General features: G+C 35.7%; 1 protein-coding gene across 1 annotated transcript in view; it reads right to left on the bottom strand.

Annotated features, from left to right (window-relative positions):
• LOC133656452 (RILP-like protein 1) overlaps window positions 1-22,455 on the bottom strand; it is a 57,324-nt gene that overhangs the window by 7,651 nt on the left and 27,218 nt on the right. The window contains exon 4 of the mRNA XM_062057532.1: window positions 8,604-8,772. Within this exon, the coding sequence (XP_061913516.1) occupies window positions 8,604-8,772 (169 nt within the window). The remainder of the gene's footprint in view (window positions 1-8,603; window positions 8,773-22,455) is intronic.

Here is a 22,455-nt window from a genome sequence, read left to right as displayed (position 1 = left end):
AGGCTGCTAAAAGGATGCAAAAATGCTGCTAAAAGGATGCCAAAATGCTGCTAAAAGGATGTAAAAAGGTTGTTAAAAGGATGCAAAAATGATGCACTAAGGCTGCTTAAAGGCTGCAAAAAGGTTGTTAAAATGCTGCTAAAAGGATGCAAAAAGGCTGCTAAAAGGATGTAAAAAGGTTGTTAAAAGGATGCAAAAAGACTGTTAAAAGGATGCCAAAATGCTGCTAAAAGGATGTAAAAAGGTTGTTAAAAGGATGCAAAAATGATGCACTAAGGCTGCTTAAAGGCTGCAAAAAGGTTGTTAAAATGCGGCTAAAAGGATGCAAAAAGGCTGCTAAAAGGATGTAAAAAGGTTGTTGTTAAAAGGCTGCTTAAAGGCTGCAAAAAGGTTGTTAAAATGCTGCTAAAAGGATGCAAAAAGGCTGCTAAAAGGATGTAAAAAGGTTGTTGTTAAAATGCTGCTAAAAGGATGCAAAAAGGCTGCTAGAAGGATGTAAAAAGGTTGTTGTTAAAAGGCTGCTTAAAGGCTGCAAAAGGGTTGTTAAAATGCTGCTAAAAGGCTGCCTAAAGGCTCCAGAAGGTTGCTAAAAGGATGCATAAATGTTAAAATAAAGTCTGCCAAAAGGTTGCTAAAAGGCTACTTAAAGGCTACCAAAAGGTTGCTAAAATGCTGCTCAAAGGCTTCTAAAAGGATGCAAAACTGCTGCCAACACCTACTCAGTGGCCTAGTGGTTAGAGTGTCCGCCCTGAGATGGGTAGGTTGTGAGTTCAAACCCCGGCCGAGACTATAAAAATGGGAGCCATTACCTCCCTGCTTGGCACTCAGCATCAAGGCTTGGAATTGGGGGTTGAATCACCAAAAATGATTCACCGCTGCTGCTCACTGCTCCCCTCACCTTCCAGAGGGTGAACAAGGGGAGGGGTCAAATGCAGAGGACACATTTCACCACACCTAATGTGTGTGTGTGTGTGTGTGTGTGTGTGTGACTATCATTGCTACTTGAACTTACAGCAACAGCAAATGTTCCTATTTGGCTCGGCTATCCGACAAGCGAGACGTTGCTATGTAACCTCGCTCTTTAGCAGAAGTGAAAGTCCCGTGGGGCTGGGACAAAGTGGTCACGATGACGCCGGCAAGAGCTAGCTTTGTTTCCCCCTTCAAAGTGTGTCACTACGTCATTGACGTCAACCAGAAGGAGACTTGGACATAATGGTCACCTGCAGTTGAAGTCTGCTGGAACTGAGCAATCTAGTCATGTGTGTTGTTGGCACCAGCCCAGCCCCTTCCTGCTCCGGCCGTTTCTCTCCATTTGCGGGAGGAAGTCAAAGCGGCGAGGCCAGGCTGCGAAATCGCTTCACCAGACGAACGCCAGCACCTCAACACGCATTAAGAACTTATCCAGAGTAATAACTCAGAGTTCCGTTTGCCCTAATTTTACTTGACACTTTCTATATTTAACCGGAATTGGATTGGGGCTTTTTTTTTGCCCCTTTTTAGAGCCGTAAAACGCCAACGTGAGCCAATTTATTTTTTTATCTTATTTTGTCCTGTCCAGCTAGTCAGGCAAATCATATTTTTTGATGTAGATGGTAGATGCCCGTATCGGCTGTACAGATTGACCTAACACTAACCCTAACCCTAACCCTAACCCTAAAATTGGTAAATAAAAAAATCCTTTTCAACTTCTATTCAATTGAATAGACTGCAAAGATAAGATATTTAACGTTCAAACTGGTAAACGTTGTTATTTTTTGCAAATATTAGCTCATTTGGAATTTGATGCCTGCAACATGTTTCAAAAAAGCTGGCACAAGTGGCAAAAAAGACTGAGAAAGTTGAGGAATGCTCGTCAAAGACTTATTTGGAACATCCCACAGGTGAACAGGCTAATTGGGAACAGGTGGGTGCCATGATTGGGTATAGAAGCAGCGTCCATGAAATGCTCAGTCGTTCACAAACAAGGACGGGGCGAGGGTCACCACTTTGTCAACAAATGCCTGAGCAAATTGTTTAACAACAACATTTCTCAACAAGGAATTTAGGGATTTCACCATCTACGCTCCGTAATATCATCAAAAGGTTGAGAGGATCTGGAGAAATCACTGCAGGTAAGCCATGATATTACGCACCTTGGATCCCTCAGGCGGTACTGCATCAAAAAGCCACATCGGTGTGTAAAGGATATCACCACATGGGCTCAGGAACACTTCAGAAACCCACTGTCAGTAACTACAGTTGAGCCCTACATCTGTAAGTGCAAGTTAAAACTCTACTATGCAAAGCCACAGCCATTTATCAACAACACCCAGAAACGCTGTCGGCTTGGCTGGGCCCGAGCTCATCTAAGATGGACTGGTACGAAGTAGAAAAGTGTTCCGTGGTGTGACGAGTCCACATTTCAAATTGCTTTTGGAAACTGTGGACGTCGTGTCGTCCGGACCAAAGAGGAAAAGAACCATCCGGATTGTTGTGTGATTGTATGGGGGTGTATTAGTGGCCATAATGTTTAATATGTTGGTCTGTGGCAGCGTGTCGTGCTTGTTGCTGCTTTGCAAGTACCAGGTCACGTGACTTCACACTTGCCCCCTCATTGGCTGCTTCTGAGACTGGCCCGCGGAAGTGAGTCTTAACTTTTGAATATTTCTGCACTGATTTTTTATTTTTTATTTTTTTTAAGCTGAATTTCAACACACTGATATTTACAACACAAATTTTGCTCACACATTTTTATTCAATGAAATTGTCAGCATAAATTTAGTTCACAATATTCAAATGCATACAATTCGGTTACATAAATGAAGTGTCCAACAACAAAAAAAAGCTTTCGTAAAAAGACATGGATTCAACCTCAATATATTTTTTAAATGGTTTGTTTCAGATATGTAAAAAAAATAAAAATACAATACACACTACAAGAAAAACATTTTTATAAACATAATATCTAAACATTTAATGCTGGAAAGAATACTGTGCACCTGTAAGTGTTTTAAATGTAGTAGAAAATACATTATTATGTATCAACCAACAACAAATAACTTTATTAATCTAACAGGGAAGATTTAAAGGTCTCAGAAATGTTTATTTTGCAAGTACCGGGGTCACGTGACTTCACACTTGACACCTCATTGGCTGCTTCTGAGACTGGCTCGAACGCTTACCGGAAATGAGTCTTTAAGTTTTGAAGCAACAAATATTATTTTATATTTTTTTAACGCTGAATTTCTACACACTGAGTTTTAAAAACACAAATTTTGCTCTCCCATATTTATTCACTGAAATTGTCAGCATAATATAGTTCACCATATTCAAACGCATACAATAAATTAAGTGTCCAAAAAAAAAAAAAATCGAGTGCTTACCGGAAGTGAGTCTTAAAATTTTGAAGCAACAAATATATATATATATATATATATATATATATATATATATATATATATATATATATATATATATATATATATATATATATTTTTACGCTGGATTTCTACACACTAAATTCTAAAACACTGTATTTTGACAAATTGAGTCAAATTTTGCTCACACATTTTTATTCAATGAAATTGTCAGCATCATTTTAGTTCACAATATTTAAAAATTCGGTTACATAAATTAAAAGTGTCCAAAAAAAAAAAAACTTTTGTAAAAAGACATGGATTAACATATGTATATACATATATATATATATATATATATATATATATATATATATATATATATATATATATATATATATATATATATATACATATATATATATATATATATATATATATATATATATATATATATATATATATATATATATATATATATATATATATATATATATATATATATATATATTTTTACGCTGGATTTCTCCACACTAAATTTTAAAACACTGTATTTTGACAAATTGAGTAAAATTTTGCTCACGCATTTTTATTTAATGAAATTGTCAGCATCATTTTAGTTCACAATATTTAAAAATTCGGTTACATAAATTAAAAGTGTCCAAAAAAAAAAAAACTTTTGTAAAAAGACATGGATTAACATATGTATATACATATATATATATATATATATATATATATATATATATATATATATATATATATATATATATATATATATATATATATATATATATATATATATATATACATATATACATATATATATATATATATATATATATATATATATATATATATATATATATATATATATATATATATATATATATATATATATATATATATTTTTTTTTTACGCTGGATTTCTCCACACTAAATTTTAAAACACTGTATTTTGACAAATTGAGTAAAATTTTGCTCACGCATTTTTATTTAATGAAATTGTCAGCATCATTTTAGTTCACAATATTTAAACGCATAAAATTTGGTTACATAAATTTAAAGTGTCCAAAAAAAAAAAAAAACTTTCATAAAAGGCATGGGTTAACCTCAATATATTTTTTAAATGGTTTGTTTCAGATATGTTTAAAAAAAAATACAATGCACACTATCAATCAATCAATCAATCAATGTTTATTTATACAAGAAAAACATTTTTATAAACATACTATCTTTATATTTGAGGCTGGAAAAATACTGTGCACCTGTAAGTCTTTTAAATGTAGGAACAAATAAATAATTATGCATCAACCAACAACAAATAACTTTATTAATCTAACAGAGAAGATTTAAAAGTCATTTTGCAAGTACTGGGGCCACGTGACTACACACTTGCCACCTCATTGGCTGCTTCTGAGACTGGCTCGAATGCTTACCGGAAATGAGTCTTTAAGTTTTGAAGCAACGAATATTATTTTATATTTTTTTAACGTGAATTTCCACACACTGAATTTTAAAAACACAAATTTTGCTCTCACATATTTATTCAATGAAATTGTCAGCATAATATAGTTCACCATATTCAAACGCATACAATAAATGAAGTGTCCAAAAAAAAAAAAAAAAATCGAGTGCTTACCGGAAGTGAGTCTTAAAATTTTGAAGCAACAAAAAAAAAAAAAAAAAAAAAAAAAATATATATATATATATATATATATATATATATATATATATATATATATATATATATATATATATATATATATATATATATATATATATATATATATATACTTTTTTTTTTTTTTTTTTACGCTGGATTTCTCCACACTAAATTTTAAAACACTGTATTTTGACAAACTGAGTAAAATTTTGCTCACACATTTTTATTTAATGAAATTGTCAGCATCATTTTAGTTCACAATATTTAAAAATTCGGTTACATAAATTAAAAGTGTCCAAAAAAAAAAAAACTTTTGTAAAAAGACATGGATTAACATATGTATATACATATATATATATATATATATATATATATATATATATATATATATATATATATATATATATATATATATATATATATATATATATATATATATATATATATACATATATATATATATATATATATATATATATATATATATATATATATATATATATATATATATATATATATATATATATATATATATATATATATATATATATATATATATATATTTTTTTACGCTGGATTTCTCCACACTAAATTTTAAAACACTGTATTTTGACAAATTGAGTAAAATTTTGCTCACGCATTTTTATTTAATGAAATTGTCAGCATCATTTTAGTTCACAATATTTAAACGCATAAAATTTGGTTACATAAATTTAAAGTGTCCAAAAAAAAAAAAAAAACTTTCATAAAAGGCATGGGTTAACCTCAATATATTTTTTAAATGGTTTGTTTCAGATATGTTTAAAAAAAAATACAATGCACACTATCAATCAATCAATCAATCAATGTTTATTTATACAAGAAAAACATTTTTATAAACATACTATCTTTATATTTGAGGCTGGAAAAATACTGTGCACCTGTAAGTCTTTTAAATGTAGGAACAAATAAATAATTATGCATCAACCAACAACAAATAACTTTATTAATCTAACAGAGAAGATTTAAAAGTCATTTTGCAAGTACTGGGGCCACGTGACTACACACTTGCCACCTCATTGGCTGCTTCTGAGACTGGCTCGAATGCTTACCGGAAATGAGTCTTTAAGTTTTGAAGCAACGAATATTATTTTATATTTTTTTAACGTGAATTTCCACACACTGAATTTTAAAAACACAAATTTTGCTCTCACATATTTATTCAATGAAATTGTCAGCATAATATAGTTCACCATATTCAAACGCATACAATAAATGAAGTGTCCAAAAAAAAAAAAAAAAAATCGAGTGCTTACCGGAAGTGAGTCTTAAAATTTTGAAGCAACAAAAAAAAAAAAAAAAAAAAAATATATATATATATATATATATATATATATATATATATATATATATATATATATATATATATATATACTTTTTTTTTTTTTTTTTTTACGCTGGATTTCTCCACACTAAATTTTAAAACACTGTATTTTGACAAACTGAGTAAAATTTTGCTCACACATTTTTATTTAATGAAATTGTCAGCATCATTTTAGTTCACAATATTTAAACGCATAAAATTTGGTTACATAAATTTAAAGTGTCCAAAAAAAACAAAAAACTTTCATAAAAGGCATGGGTTAACCTCAATATTTTTTTAAAATGGTTTATTTCAGATATGTTTAAAAAAAAATACAATGCACACTATCAATGAATCAATCAATCAATGTTTATTTATACAAGAAAAACATTTTTATAAACATACTATCTTTATATTTGAGGCTGGAAAAATACTGTGCACCTGTAAGTCTTTTGAATGTAGGAAAAAACAAATAATTATGTATCAACCAACAACAAATAACTTTATTAATCTAACAGAGAAGATTTAAAAGTCATTTTGCAAGTACTGGGGTCACGTGACTACACACTTGCCACCTCATTGGCTGCTTCTGAGACTGACTCGAATGCTTACCGGAAATGAGTCTTTAAGTTTTGAAGCTACGAATATTATTTTATATTTTTTTAACGTGAATTTCCACACACTGAATTTTAAAAACACAAATTTTGCTCTCACATATTTATTCAATGAAATTGTCAGCATAATATAGTTCACCATATTCAAACGCATACAATAAATTAAGTGTCCAAAAAAAAATAAAATCGAGTGCTTACCGGAAGTGAGTCTTAAAATTTTGAAGCAACAAATATATATATATATATATATATATATATATATATATATATATATATATATATATATATATATATATATATATATATATATATATATATATATATATATATATATATATATATATATATATATATATATATTTTTTTTTACGCTGGATTTCTACACACTAAATTCTAAAACACTGTATTTTGACAAATTGAGTCAAATCTTGCTCACACATTTTTATTCAATGAAATTGTCAGCATCATTTTAGTTCACAATATTTAAAAATTCGGTTACATAAATTAAAAGTGTCCAAAAAAAAAAAACTTTTGTAAAAAGACATGGATTAACATATATATATATATATATATATATATATATATATATATATATATATATATATATATATATATATATATATATATATATATATATATATATATATATATATATATATATATATATATATATATATATATATTTTTTTTACGCTGGATTTCTCCACACTAAATTTTAAAACACTGTATTTTGACAAACTGAGTAAAATTTTGCTCACACATTTTTATTTAATGAAATTGTCAGCATCATTTTAGTTCACAATATTTAAACGCATAAAATTTGGTTACATAAATTTAAAGTGTCCAAAAAAAAAAAAAAAACTTTCATAAAAGGCATGGGTTGACCTCAATATATTTTTAAATGGTTTATTTCAGATATGTTTAAAAAAAAATACAATGCACACTATCAATCAATCAATCAATGTTTATTTATACAAGAAAAACATTTTTATAAACATACTATCTTTATATTTGAGGCTGGAAAAATACTGTGCACCTGTAAGTCTTTTAAATGTAGGAACAAACAAATAATTATGTATCAACCAACAACAAATAACTTTATTAATCCAACAGAGAATATTTAAAAGTCATTTTGCAAGTACTGGGGTCACGTGACTACACACTTGCCACCTCATTGGCTGCTTCTGAGACTGACTCGAATGCTTACCGGAAATGAGTCTTTAAGTTTTGAAGCAACGAATATTATTTTATATTTTTTTAACGTGAATTTCCACACACTGAATTTTAAAAACACAAATTTTGCTCTCACATATTTATTCAATGAAATTGTCAGCATAATATAGTTCACCATATTCAAACGCATACAATAAATGAAGTGTCAAAAAAAAAAAAAAAAGCTTTCGTAAAAAGACATGGATTTAACCTCAATAATTTTTAAAAATTATTTAGTTACAATACAATAAATATTTTTATAAACATAATTACGTTGGGGAAAAAAAAAAAAAAAGAGTACCGTGCACCTGTAGGTACCACTCGTGGCGCCGGAGGGCGCTGCAGCCAACGTGAATAATCTTCATTAAAAAAAAAAAATCAGACGCGAAGCAATAAAAGCGGAGGTGACCCACGCACACGTCCTATCCACGCACCGAGTGACGACCCTCCACGCGTGAGACCGCCCACTTCCTCCAGCCGCGGTGCCCAGGCAGGCGGCGGAAGAGTTAAACTGCGAGTTTGCGGCACTCGGAGCCTCCCTGAGCTCCACTTCAGCGGAAAACATCTGACTGGCCCGCTCGATGCTCGCTTCATTCCCGCTGTCTTATTGTGCGTGACACCGGAGCCCCCGCAAACACGGTTAGTACTCTTTGTGTGGCACTTTTGAAAAGTAATACAAGCATGTGTGCGTGCACTTTCCACCTATGTAGGTATTGAGTTAAGTTAATGAGGGGAGCAGTGAGCAGCAGCGGTGTTGACCAACTTTTTTTGGGGGCAAGGTTTTTAATGGCTCCTTCCTCCTGTTTGCCACATTGCCTGCCATGTGTCACTTGGCTGGGTCTCAGTCTAGAACTCAGTAGTTTCTTGTTTCTTTGCATTGCTCGGGTGCAGTTACGCCACAGCTCCTTGACTGACTCACCGCCTGATTTCCTCCAGATGTGCGACGCTTTACATTTCCTGACGGCCCCAGGATTGTGACATTTGGGCCCCCCCCTCCCCTCAAACAATCCCTTCTCCTTCTTGCTGCTTCATTCTGCTGACTCTCTGGGTCGTGACCCAGCTCAACTCTTATCCTTTAACTGGAGTTTGCAGTAAACCGCTGACATTTCCTTATTTTTTTTTTACGAGGCTTTACATGGTCATGTGTCTGGTCTTGCTAGATCAGCCATTACCCAGCAGGCACCAGACATTGCTACGACGTCGATTACGCATACATGTCCTTTAAAACCCACTTTAAAACAACATTGCCAAATAGTTGTATCGGTAAACTGCAACGACATCGATGTCTAACGTTTGATGCAGGTTGTTGGTTGGGAAATGACCAAACTTCAACCTGACATTGAATAAACGTCATCAAAGAGCATGTTGTTTCTACGTTGTGATTGCGTTGTTGAATATTGGTTGGGGAAATGACTCAATTTCAATGGTCAAATCAACGTCAGAACCAGACATTGATTAAACACCGTCAAAGAGCATGTTTGCGTTGTTGAATATTAGTTGGGAAATTACCAAACTTCAATGGTCAAATTAATGTCCCAACCAGACATTGATTAAACGTCGTCAATGAGCTTGTTGTTTCAACGTTGTCTTTGTGTTGTTGAATATTGGTTGGAAAATGACAACATTTTAATGGTCAAATCAAATGTCAAAACCAGACATTGATTAAACGTCGTCAAAGAGCATGTTGTTTTTGCGTTGTTGAATATTGGTTGGGAAATGGCTACATTTCAATGGTCAAATCAGTGTCAGAACCAGACATTGATTAAACGTCGTCAAAGAGCATGTTGTTCCAACGTTGTTTGCGTTGTTGAATATTGGTTAAAAAATGATATTTTAATGGTCAAATCAAGTGTCAGAACCAGACATTGATTAAATGTCGTCAAAGAGCATGTTGTTTTTGCGTTGTTGAATATTGGTTGGGAAATGGCTACATTTCAATGGTCAAATCAACGTCAGAACCAGACATTGATTAAACGTCGTCAAAGAGCATGTTTGCGTTGTTGAATATTAGTTGGGAAATTACCAAACTTCAATGGTCAAATTAATGTCCCAACCAGACATTGATTAAACGTCGTCAATGAGCATGTTGTTTCAACGTTGTGTTTGTGTTGTTGAATATTGGTTGGAAAATGACAACATTTCAATGGTCAAATCAAATGTCAGAACCAGACATTGATTAAACGTCGTCAAAGAGCATGTTGTTTTTGCATTGTTGAATATTGGTTGGGAAATGGCTACATTTCAATGGTCAAATCAGTGTCAGAACCAGACATTGATTAAACGCCGTCAAAGAGCATGTTGTTCCAACGTTGTGTTTGCGTTGTTGAATATTGGTTAAAAAATGACATTTTAATGGTCAAATCAAGTGTCAGAACCAGACATTGATTAAACGTCGTCAAAGAGCATGTTGTTCCAACGTTGTTTGCGTTGTTGAATATTGGTTAAAAAATGACATTTTAATGGTCAAATCAAGTGTCAGAACCAGACATTGATTAAACGTTGTCAAAGAGCATGTTGTTTCTACGTTGTGATTGCATTGTTGAATATTGGTTGGAAAATAACAACATTTTAATGGTCGAATCAAATGTCAGAACCAGACATTGATTAAACGTCGTCAAAGAGCATGTTGTTTTTGCGTTGTTGAATATTGGTTGGGAAATGGCTACATTTCAATGGTCAAATCAGTGTCAGAACCAGACATTGATTAAACGTCGTCAAAGAGCATGTTGTTCCAACGTTGTTTGCGTTGTTGAATATTGTTAAAAAATGACATTTTAATGGTCAAATCAAGTGTCAGAACCAGACATTGATTAAACGTTGTCAAAGAGCATGTTGTTCCAACGCCGTTTGCGTTGTTGAATATCGGTTGGGAAATGACCAAACTTCAATGGTCAAATTAACGTCTCAACCAGGCATTGATTAAACGTCGTCAAATAGCATGTTGTTTCTACGTTGTGATTGCATTGTTGAATATTGGTCGGGGAAATGACTAAATTTCAATGGTCAAATTAACGTCTCAACCAGACATTGATTAAACGCCGTCAAAGATTAAATGATGGAATGGATAAGCAAAGCAATCAAACAATGTACTAATATGATCCACTTCAAGAAACTATTCAAACTTAGTGTTTACAAAGTACAAAGAAGAAGAACCATGATAAACATTCTGGATTTATTCCATCCATCCATTCTTTCATTCTCAAAATAATCTTACTTATCTCATCATATGTAATATGACTTACTTCACCGAGTATTATTTATTTATTTATTCTTCATTGTGATTACTTATGGAGTACATTTTGAATAAATTGAGAACAGGAAGTGAACAAAAGTTTTAGCAACTGTTATGTAAAAGAAAAGGGGTCGGATTAAATAAGCTCTGCTTCTTCCTACTCCTTTTCGAACATGTTGAAAAGAGAAACTGGAAAGTGTGATGTATCATGTCGTATGCTTGCATGTTCCAAATAAACTCAAAAGATGATAAATGGGTTATACTTGTATAGCGCTTTTCTACCTTCAAGGTACTCAAAGCGCTTTGACAGTATTTCCACATTCACCCATTCACACACACATTCACACACTGATGGCGGGAGCTGCCATGCAAGGCCCTAACCACCACCCATGGTTGTGAGGTTGGTAGACACTGGGGATCGAGCCAAGAACCCTCAGGTTGCTGGCACGGCCACTCTCCCAACGTCGCCACGCCGTCCGAGCATGTTGTTTGCGTTGTTGAATATTGGTTGGGAAAGGACTAAATTTCAATGGTCAAATCAATGTCAGAACCAGACATTGATTAAACACAGTCAAAGAGCATGTTGTTCCAACGTTGTGATTGCATTGTTGAATATTGGTTGGGAAATGACTAAATTTCAATGGTCAAATCAACGTATCAACCAGACATTGATTAAACGCCGTCAAAGAGCATGTTGTTCCAACGTTGTTTGCGTTGTTGAATATTGGTTGGGGAAATGCCAAAATTTCCATGGTCAAATCAACGTCAGAACCAGACATTGATTAAACGTGGTCAAAAGCATGTTGTTTCAATGTTGTGTTTGCGTTGTTGAATATAGATTAGGAAATGACTAAATTTCAATGTCAGAACCAGACATTGATTAAACGCCGTCAAAGAGCATGTTGTGATTGCGTTGTTGAATATTCGTTGGGAAATGACAATTTCATTGGTCAAATCAAATGTCAGAACCAGACATTGATTAAACGTCGTCAAAGAGCATGTTGTTTCAATGTTGTTTGCGTTGTTGAATATTGGTTGGGAAATGGCAACATTTCAATAATCAAATCAATGTCAGAATCAGACATTGATTAAACGTCGTCTATGAGCATGTTTCCGTTGTTGAATATAGATTGGGAAATGACTAAATTTCAATGTCAGAACCAGACATTGATTAAACGTCGTCAAAGGGCATGTTGTTTCAACATTGTGTTTGCGTTGTTGAATATTGGTTGGGAAATGACCAAATTTCAATGGTCAAATCTAATGTCAGAACCAGACATTGATTAAACGCCGTCAAAGATCATGTTGTTCCAACGTTGTGTTAGTGTTGTTGAATATTGGTTGTAAAATTACTGAATTTCAATGGTCTAATCAAATGTCAGAATCAGACATTGATTAAACGTCGTCAAAGAGCATGTTGTTTCAACGTTGTGATTGCGTTGTTGAATATTGGTTGGGAAATGACCAAACTTCAATGGTCAAATCAACGTCTCAACTAAACATTGATTAAACGCTGTCAAAGAGCATGTTGTTCCAACGTTGTTTGCGTTGTTGAATATTGGTTGGGAAATGCCAAAATTTCAATGGTCAAATCCACGTCAGAACCAGACATTGATTAAACGTAGTCAAAAGCATGTTGTTTCAATGTTGTGTTTGCGTTGTTGAATATAGATTAGGAAATGACAAAATTTCAATGTCAGAATCAGACATTGATTAAACGCCGTTTCAATGTTGTGTTTGCGTTGTTGAATATAGATTAGGAAATGACAAAATTTCAATGTCAGAATCAGACATTGATTAAACGCCGTCAAAGAGCATGTTGTGATTGCGTTGTTGAATATTCGTTGGGAAATTACGAAATTTCAATGGTCAAATCAAATGTCAGAACCAGACATTGATTAAACGTCGTCAAAGAGCATGTTTCAATGTTTGCGTTGTTGAATATTGGTTGGGAAATGGCAACATTTCAATAATCAAATCAATGTCAGGACCAGACATTGATTAAACGTCGTCAAAGAGCATGTTGTTTCAACGTTGTTTCCGTTGTTGAATATAGATTGGGGAAAGACTAAATTTCAATGTCAGAACCAGACATTGATTAAACGTCGTCAAAGGGCATGTTGTTTCCACATTGTGTTTGCGTTGTTGAATATTGGTTGGGAAAGGACTACATTTCAATGGTCAAATCAATGTCAGAACCAAACATTGATTAAACGTCGTCAAAGAGCATGTTGTTTCTACGTTGTGTTTGTGTTGTTGAATATTGGTTGGGAAATTACCAAACTTCAATGATCAAATTAACGTCTCAACCAGACATTGATTAAATGATAAATGGGTTATACTTGTTAGCGCTTTTCTACCTTTTAAGGTACTCAAAGCGCTTTGACACTATTTCCACATTCACCCATTCACACACACACATTCACACACTGATGGCGGGAGCTGCCATGCAAGGCCCCAACCACCACCCATCAGGAGCAAGGGTGAAGTGTCTTGCTCAAGGACACAACGACCGTGACTAGGTTGGTAGAAGCTGGGGATTGACCCAGGATTCCTCAGTTTGCTGGCACGGCCACTCTTCCAACCGCTTCATTCCGTCCCCCTGAGCACGTTGTGTTTGCGTTGTTGAATATTGATTGGGAAAGGACTAAATTTCAATGGTCAAATCAAATGTCAGAACCAGACATTGATTAAACGTCGTCAAAGAGCATGTTGTTCCAACGTTGTTTGCGTTGTTGAATATTGGTTGGGAAATGACCAAACTTCAATGGTCAAATTAACGTCTCAACCAGACATTGATTAAACGCGAGGTACACACCTCAGAGTAATATATTTTGGTACTTAACACACGTTAGTTAGCATTTTAGCATGCTGGATATGACACCTCAGTGTCATATATTATTCCACTAATGTTAACTGTGAGCATGTTATTATTCGTATGTTAGCGTAGTACTGTTAGCATGCAAGCTTGTTTTGCTCATATTTTTTGTTCCTTGACTATCTGGTCCGTATGCTAACTGTTAGCATTTGAGTTTGGCTTTGGCTCTTCAGCACTCACAAGAACGTTATATCGAAATTGCATTTTACAGTTCTTTGGAGAAAAAAAACCTACATATCGTACTGGTTTTGAAGGTAAACAATATCAAAATGGCTCCCGCATCCTTTGATTTGTCAGTCTGTGGCCCTCAGTGGAAAAAGTTTGATAGACATCCAATAATAACTTACGTTAGTAGCTACTGCTGTCTACTGCGGCGTGGTTATGTCGTGAGTTCAAAGCTGGAAGATGTTTACCCTTTGCGTCCATACTTCACTGTTTGTTGCGTTTCGCTTGATTGTAAACCATGTCATTTGACGTTCATATGTTGTCAATATTCAGTGTTTTATCCTTCATAGTTAATATTTTAAATCCCACATTTTATTTTCATGTACATTCTGGGTGTCTCATTCAGTAAAAAATGTTAAAATTCCGTTACGTTTTGTAAGGTGGTCCGTCATAACGTGTGATGTTTTGCATTAGTGTTCCTAAAAATAGATATGCCGGCCCCCAGAGACATTTTTTTCTCTAAATTTGGCCCCCTGTGGCAAAATAAATGCCCAGGCCTGGCGTAATAGTTGCAAACAGCCCTTTTAACTGTAAATAAGTGTCAAAACGTACAAAAGTTGGGATCTTGACCATATTTGTGTTTCCACTTTGGCACTGTGCAAACAGTGTAGCGTTAGCCGCGTTAGCTATGCAAATGTAATTCGGCAGCGAGTTCGGCATATTTCACTGTTTGTAGCATTTTTGTTGCGCTTTGCTTGATGGTAAAATATGTGGAGGGAGAGGGGGTGTGACGTTCATATGTTGTCAATATTCAGTGTTTTATCCTTCATAGTTAGTATTGTATTAACTATAAACATTCTTTATTTTCATGTACATTCTGGGTGTCTCATTCAGTAAAACAATTAGAAATTCCATTCCATTTTTTAAAGTTGTCTGTCATAAAGTTTTTAGCATTCAGACATTATTGTGAGGTTTTGTATTAGTGTTCCTAAAAATAGATATACCGGCCCCCAGACACATTTTTTTTCATCTAAATTTGGTCCCCCGAGGCAAAATAATTGCCCAAGCCTGGCGTAAAAGTTGCAAACAGCCCTTTTAACTACCCTTTGCGTCCATATTTCAGTTAGTTGCGTTTCGCTTGATTGTAAACAATGTGGATGGAAAGGGGGTGTGACGTTCATATGTTAGTATTCAGTGTTTTATCCTTCATAGTTAATATTGTATTAACTATAACCATTCTTTATTTTCATGTACATTCTGGGTGTCTCATTCAGTAAAACAATTTGAAATTCCATTCCGTTTTTTAAGGCGGTCTGTCATAAAGTTTTTAGCATTCAGACATTATTGTGAGGTTTTGTATTAGTGTTCCTAAAAATAAATATACCGGCTCCCAGGCACAGGTTTTTCTCTAAATTTGGCCCCCTGAGGCAAAATAATTTCCCAGGCCTGGCGTAAAAGTTGCAAACAGCCCTTTTAACTACCCTTTGCGTCCATATTTCACTGTTAGTTGCGTTTCGCTTGATTGTAAACAATGTGGATGGAGAGGGGGTGTGACGTTCATATGTTAGTATTCAGTGTTTTATCGTTCATAGTTAATAGTGTAAATCCCACATTCGTTATTTTCATGTACATTCTGGGTGTCTCATTCAGTAAAACAATTAGAAATTCCATTCCGTTTTTTAAAGCTGTCTGTCATAACGTTTTTAGCATTCAGACATTATTGGGAGGTTTTGTATTAGTGTTCCTAAAAATAAATATACCAGCCCCCAGGCACAGGTTTTTCTCTAAATTTGGCCCCCCGAGGCAAAATAATTGCCCAGGCCTGGTGTAAAGGTTGCAAACAGCCCTTTTAACTGTAAAAAGTGTAAAAACGTACAAAAGTCGGCATCCTGACCATATTTGTGTTTCCACTTTGGCACTGTGCAAACAGTGTAGCGTTAACCGCATTAGCTATGCAAATGCAATTCGGCAGCGAGTTCGGCATATTTCACTGTTTGTAGCATTTTTGTTGCGCTTTGTTTGATGGTAAAATATGTGGAGGGGGTGTGACGTTCATATGTTGTCAATATTCAGTGTTTTATCCTTCATAGTTAATATTGTATTAACTATAAACATTCTTTATTTTCATGTACATTCTGGGTGTCTCATTCAGTAAAACAATTAAAAATTCCATTCCGTTTTTTAAGGCGGTCTGTCATAACGTTTTTAGCATTCAGACATTATTTAGTGTTCGTAAAAATAGATATACTGGCCCCCAGGCACATTTTTTTCCCTCTAAATTTGGCCCCCCGAGGCAAAATAATTGCCCAGGCCTAGCGTAAAGTTTGCAAACAGCCCTTTTAACTACCCTTTGCGTCCATATTTCACTGTTAGTTGCGTTTCGCTTGATTGTAAACAATGTGGATGGAAAGGGGGTGTGACGTTCATATGTTAATATTCAGTGTTTTATCCTTCATAGTTAATATTGTATTAACTATAAACATTCTTTATTTTCATGTACATTCTGGGTGTCTCATTCAGTAAAACAATTAAAAATTCCATTCCGTTTTTTAAGGCGGTCTGTCATAAAGTTTTTAGCATTCAGACATTATTGTGAGGTTTTGTATTAGTGTTCCTAAAAGTAGATATACTGGCCCCCAGACACATTTTTTTCATCTAAATTTGGCCCCTTGTGGCAAAATAATTGCCCAGGCCTGGCGTAAACGTTGCAAACAGCCCTTTTAACTGTAAAACGTGTCAAACGTACAGAAGTCGGGATCCTGACCATATTTGTGTTTCCACTTTGGCACTGTGCAAACAGTGTAGCGTTAGCCGCGTTAGCTCTGTACTGTAAATGGGGGGGGTGACATCATGGCATGAGAGCAGGACGGCGTGTAATTCGGCCGAGAAAATAAACGTGGAGCAGAACAGAAGAGCACAGTGCAGTTTGCAGACGGGAATGGATTGTTTGGATTGGGTATTTTTGGATCCCGTCACGATGGACCTGAGCATGTGTCCTCAACACGAGCTAATTGTACACCAGCAACAACGCTTTGGTACCTTTTCCAACTCCTTGAAGGGACGTCAGGGGTATGCGAGCAGAAGTACCTTTTTTGGTGTAACCTGGAAGTTCCATAAAAGTAAAGTCAGCCAGTCCTCGTGAGTCCTGCACTTCAAAGTTTCAGAAGCAAATAAAGCAAAACAAAAGGTGACCTCCACCAAGGTCAGCAATTTATCACTCACTCTGACTTTAGCTTGTGCAAGTGAAGGTCGGAATTTACTTTGATTTATACAAACCTGAATGTTCTATCTCCTGCTTTGTTTCCCCTCTTAACAATCTCACCTTCCTTTGTTCCAGTTTCATTCCTGAAAATATTCCACTTTTTCTGCATGATTTCGGCTCAAAAAGAGCCATCTTTGCTTATTTAGCCTCCAATTAGATTGCTCTGATGTAATGCATGCAGATTAATACGTAAACATTTTTTGGGGGGCGAGGAAAAAATGTTGTCCCCGAGAAAAATCTAATTAGGGAGGGGGGCGTGAGAGGCAATAGCATGTATCTTGACACATATAGATAAATAAATAAACATTCTTGGGGGGGGCGTGAAAAAAAGTTGTCCCCGAGATAAATCAAACTAGGGAGGGGAGAGGGTGAGGGACAATAGCGTAATAGCATATATCTTGACACATACAGATAAATAAACATTCTTGGGGGCGTGTGAAAATTTTTATGTCCCCGAGATAAATCTAACTAGGGATGGGTGCAGGGGTTGTGTGAGAGGCAATAGTGTAATAGCATATATCTTGACACATGCAAATAAATAAACATTCTTGGGGGGGGCGTGAAAAAATGTTGTCCCGAGATTAATCTAACTATGGAAGGGAGGGAGGGTGTGAGAGGCAATTGCGGAATAGCATATATCTTGACACATACAGATAAAATAAACATTCTTGGCGGGGGGGCGTGAAAATTTTTTGTCCCTGAGATAAGTCAAACTAGGCAGGGGGGTGAGGGACAATGGCGTAATAGCATATATCGTGACACATACATATAAATAAATATTATTGGGGGGGGCGTGAAAAAAAGTTGTCCCCAAGATAAATCAAACTAGGGGGTGTGAGAGGCAATTGCGTAATAGCATATATCTTGACACATACAGATAAATAAACATTCTCGGGGGGGCGTGAACATTTTTATGTCTCCGAGATAAATCTAACTAGGGATGGGGGCAGGGGTTGTGTGAGAGGCAATAGTGTAATAGCATATATCTTGACACATGCAAATAAATAAACATTCTTGGGGGGGCGTGAAAAAATGTTGTCCCAGAGATTAATCTAACTATGGAAGGGAGGGAGGGTGTGAGAGGCAATTGCGGAATAGCATATATCTTGACACATACAGATAAAATAAACATTCTTGGCGGGGGGGCGTGAAAATGTTTTGTCCCTGAGATAAGTCAAACTAGGCAGGGGGGTGAGGGACAATGGCGTAATAGCATATATCGTGACACATACATATAAATAAATATTATTGGGGGGGGGCGTGAAAAAAAGTTGTCCCCAAGATAAATCAAACTAGGGGGTGTGAGAGGCAATTGCGTAATAGCATATATCTTGACACAAACAGATAAATAAACATTCTGGGGGGGCGTGAACATTTTTATGTCCCCGTGATAAATCTAACTAGGGATGGGGGCAGGGGTTGTGTGAGAGGCAATAGTGTAATAGCATATATCTTGACACATGCAAATAAATAAACATTCTTGGGGGGGCGTGAAAAAATGTTGTCCCCGAGATTAATCTAACTAGGGAAGGGAGGGAGGGGTGTGAGAGGCAATTGCGGAATAGCATATATCTTGACACATACAGATAAAATAAACATTCTTGGCGGGGGGGCGTGAAATTTTTTTTGTCCCTGAGATAAGTCAAACTAGGCAGGGGGGTGAGGGACAATGGCGTAATAGCATATATCGTGACACATACATATAAATAAATAAATATTATTGGGGGGGGCGTGAAAAAAAGTTGTCCCCAAGATAAATCAAACTAGGGGGTGTGAGAGGCAATTGCGTAATAGCATATATCTTGACACAAACAGATAAATAAACATTCTTGGGGGGGCGTGAACATTTTTATGTCCCCGAGATAAATCTAACTAGGGATGGGGGCAGGGGTTGTGTGAGAGGCAATAGTGTAATAGCATATATCTTGACACATGCAAATAAATAAACATTCTTGGGGGGGCGTGAAAAAATGTTGTCCCGAGATAAATCTAACTAGGGAAGGGAGGGAGGGTGTGAGAGGCAATTGCGGATAGCATATATCTTGACACATACAGATAAAATAAACATTCTTGGCGGGGGGCGTGAAAATTTTTGTCCCTGAGATAAGTCAAACTAGGCAGGGGGGTGAGGGGACAATGGCGTAATAGCATATATCGTGACACATACATATAAATAAATAAATATTATTGGGGGGGGGCGTGAAAAAAAGTTGTCCCCAAGATAAATCAAACTAGGGGTGTGAGAGGCAATTGCGTAATAGCATATATCTTGACACATACAGATAAATAAACATTCTTGGGGGGGTGTGAACATTTTTTGTCCCCGAGATACATCGAACTAGGGAGGGGGGGACAATAGCGTAATAGCATATATCTTGACACATACAAATAAATAAATAAACATTCTTGGGGGGGGGCATGAAAAAACATTGTCCCCGAGATAAATCGAACTAGGGAGGCGGGAGGGACAATAGCGTAATAGCATATATCTTGACATATACAGATACATAAATAAATAAACATTCTTGGGGGGGGGGGCGTGAAAAATGTTGTCCCGAGATAAATTTAACTAGGGAAGGGAGGGAGGGTGTGAGAGGCAATAGCGTAATAGCACATATCTTGACACATACAGATAAATAAACATTATAGACAAGTAAATAAACAGTCTTTGGGGGGGGCCTGAAAAAATGTTGACTAGACAATTCTAATGGGGGGTGGGGTGGGGGGGGGCGGCACCGTGAGAGACAATAGCATATATCTTGACACATATACTGTAGATACATTGATAAACATTCACTTGGAGGGTTGGCGGGGAATGGGGGGGGCGTGAAAAAATGTGTCCCCTATATAAATCTAACTGGGTGGGGCGTGAGAGGCAACACTTTAGTATGGAGACACTTTAGTATGGGGAACATGTTCTAAGTAGCAAAGACTCAATTTAGAGTTATTTGGACACTAGTGGAACATGTTAGGGTTACTAATAATCAATAATTCTGAGGTTATTGAGGTAAGACTCTTAGTTAATGGCTTACTGCTTGTATAATAAGGCCATGCAGAATAGGGCATTAATAAGGACTTAATCATGACTAATTAAGAGCCGATATGTTACTAATTTGCATGTTAATAACAAACAAACAAATATGTTCAAAAAAAGCTCTGTTTTCACATAAAATTCCACAGTATTCTGGACATCTGTGTTGGTGAATCTTTTGCAATTTGTTTAATGAACAATGAAGACTGCAAAGAAGAAAGTTGTAGGTGGTATCGGTGTATTAGCGGCTGGCTGCAGCAACACAACCAGGAGGACTTTGACTTGGATAGCAGACGCGCTATCCGACGCTAGCCGCCCGACCGCACGGATGATCGGGTGAAGTCCTTCGTCCTTCCGTCGATCGCTGGAACGCAGGTGAGCACGGGTGTTGATGAGCAGATGAGGGCTGGCTGGCGTAGGTGGAGCACTAATGTTTTTATCATAGCTCTGTGAGGTCCCGTTGCTAAGTTAGCTTCAATGGCGTCATCAGCAACAGCATTGTTAAGCTTCGCCAGGCTGGAAAGCATTAACCGTGTAGTTACATGTCCATGGTTTAATAGTATTGTTGATTTTCTGTCTATCCTTCCAGTCAGGGTTTATTTATTCTGTTTATATCTGCACTTAAGCACAATGCTATCACGTTAGCTCCGTAGCTAAAGTGCTTCACCGAATGTATTGTCGTGGAGATAAAAGTCACTGTAAATGTCCATTTCGCGTTCTCGACTCTCATTTTCAAGAGGATATAATTTCCAAGGTGGTTTAAAATACAAATCCGTGATCCACAATAGAAAAAGGAGAGAGTGTGGAATCCAATGAGCCAGCTTGTACCTAAGTTACGGTCAGAGCGAAAAAATATGCGTCCTGCACTGCACTCTAGTCCTTCACTCTCACGTTCCTCATCCAGGAATCTTTCATCCGGGCTCAAATTAATGGGGTAATCGTCACTTTCTCGGTCCGAATCGCTCTCGCTGCTGGTGTAAACAATGGGGGAATGTGAGGAGCCTTTCAACCTGTGACGTCACGCTACTTCCGGTACAGGCAAGGCTTTTTTATTAGTGACCAAAGTTGCGAACTTTATCGTCGATGTTCTCTACTAAATCCTTTCAGCAAAAATATGGCAATATCGCGATAATGATCAAGTATGACACATAGAATGGATCTGCTATCCCCGTTTAAATAAAAAAAATTCATTTCTAAGTAGGCCTTTAAGTTCGAAACTATAGCCGCCATTATGATGTGCAGTGATGTTTTCTAATGACCGTAAGTCTTGAACTAGGGCTGGGCGATATGGCCTTTTATGAATATGTGGATATGTTTAGGCCATGTCACGATACACCATATATATGTGGATATGTTTAGGCCATGTCACGATACACCATATATACCTGTATGTGGATATTTTGCCTTAGCCGTGAATGAACACTTGATGCATATAATCACAGCACTGTGAGGATTCTATGTGCCTACATTAAAACATTCTTCTTCATACTGCATTAATATATGCTACTTTTAAACTTTCATGCAGAGAGGGAAATCACAAATAAGTCAATTTAGCAAAAGTGTGTTATTAAACAGTTATTAAGCAGCGGCACTGGTATTATTATTATTTTTTATTTTTTTGTCTTTAAATAATACAATCATGTGTGCTTACGGACTGTTTCCCTGCAGACTGTATTGATATATATTGATATATAATGTAGGAACCAGAAATATTAATA

This window comes from Entelurus aequoreus, linkage group LG08 (genome assembly GCF_033978785.1).
Source record: "Entelurus aequoreus isolate RoL-2023_Sb linkage group LG08, RoL_Eaeq_v1.1, whole genome shotgun sequence".
NCBI classification, from domain to species: Eukaryota; Metazoa; Chordata; class Actinopteri; order Syngnathiformes; family Syngnathidae; genus Entelurus; species Entelurus aequoreus.
Note: the sequence above shows the minus strand (reverse complement) of the source record. Positions and strands in the feature narration are given on the sequence as shown.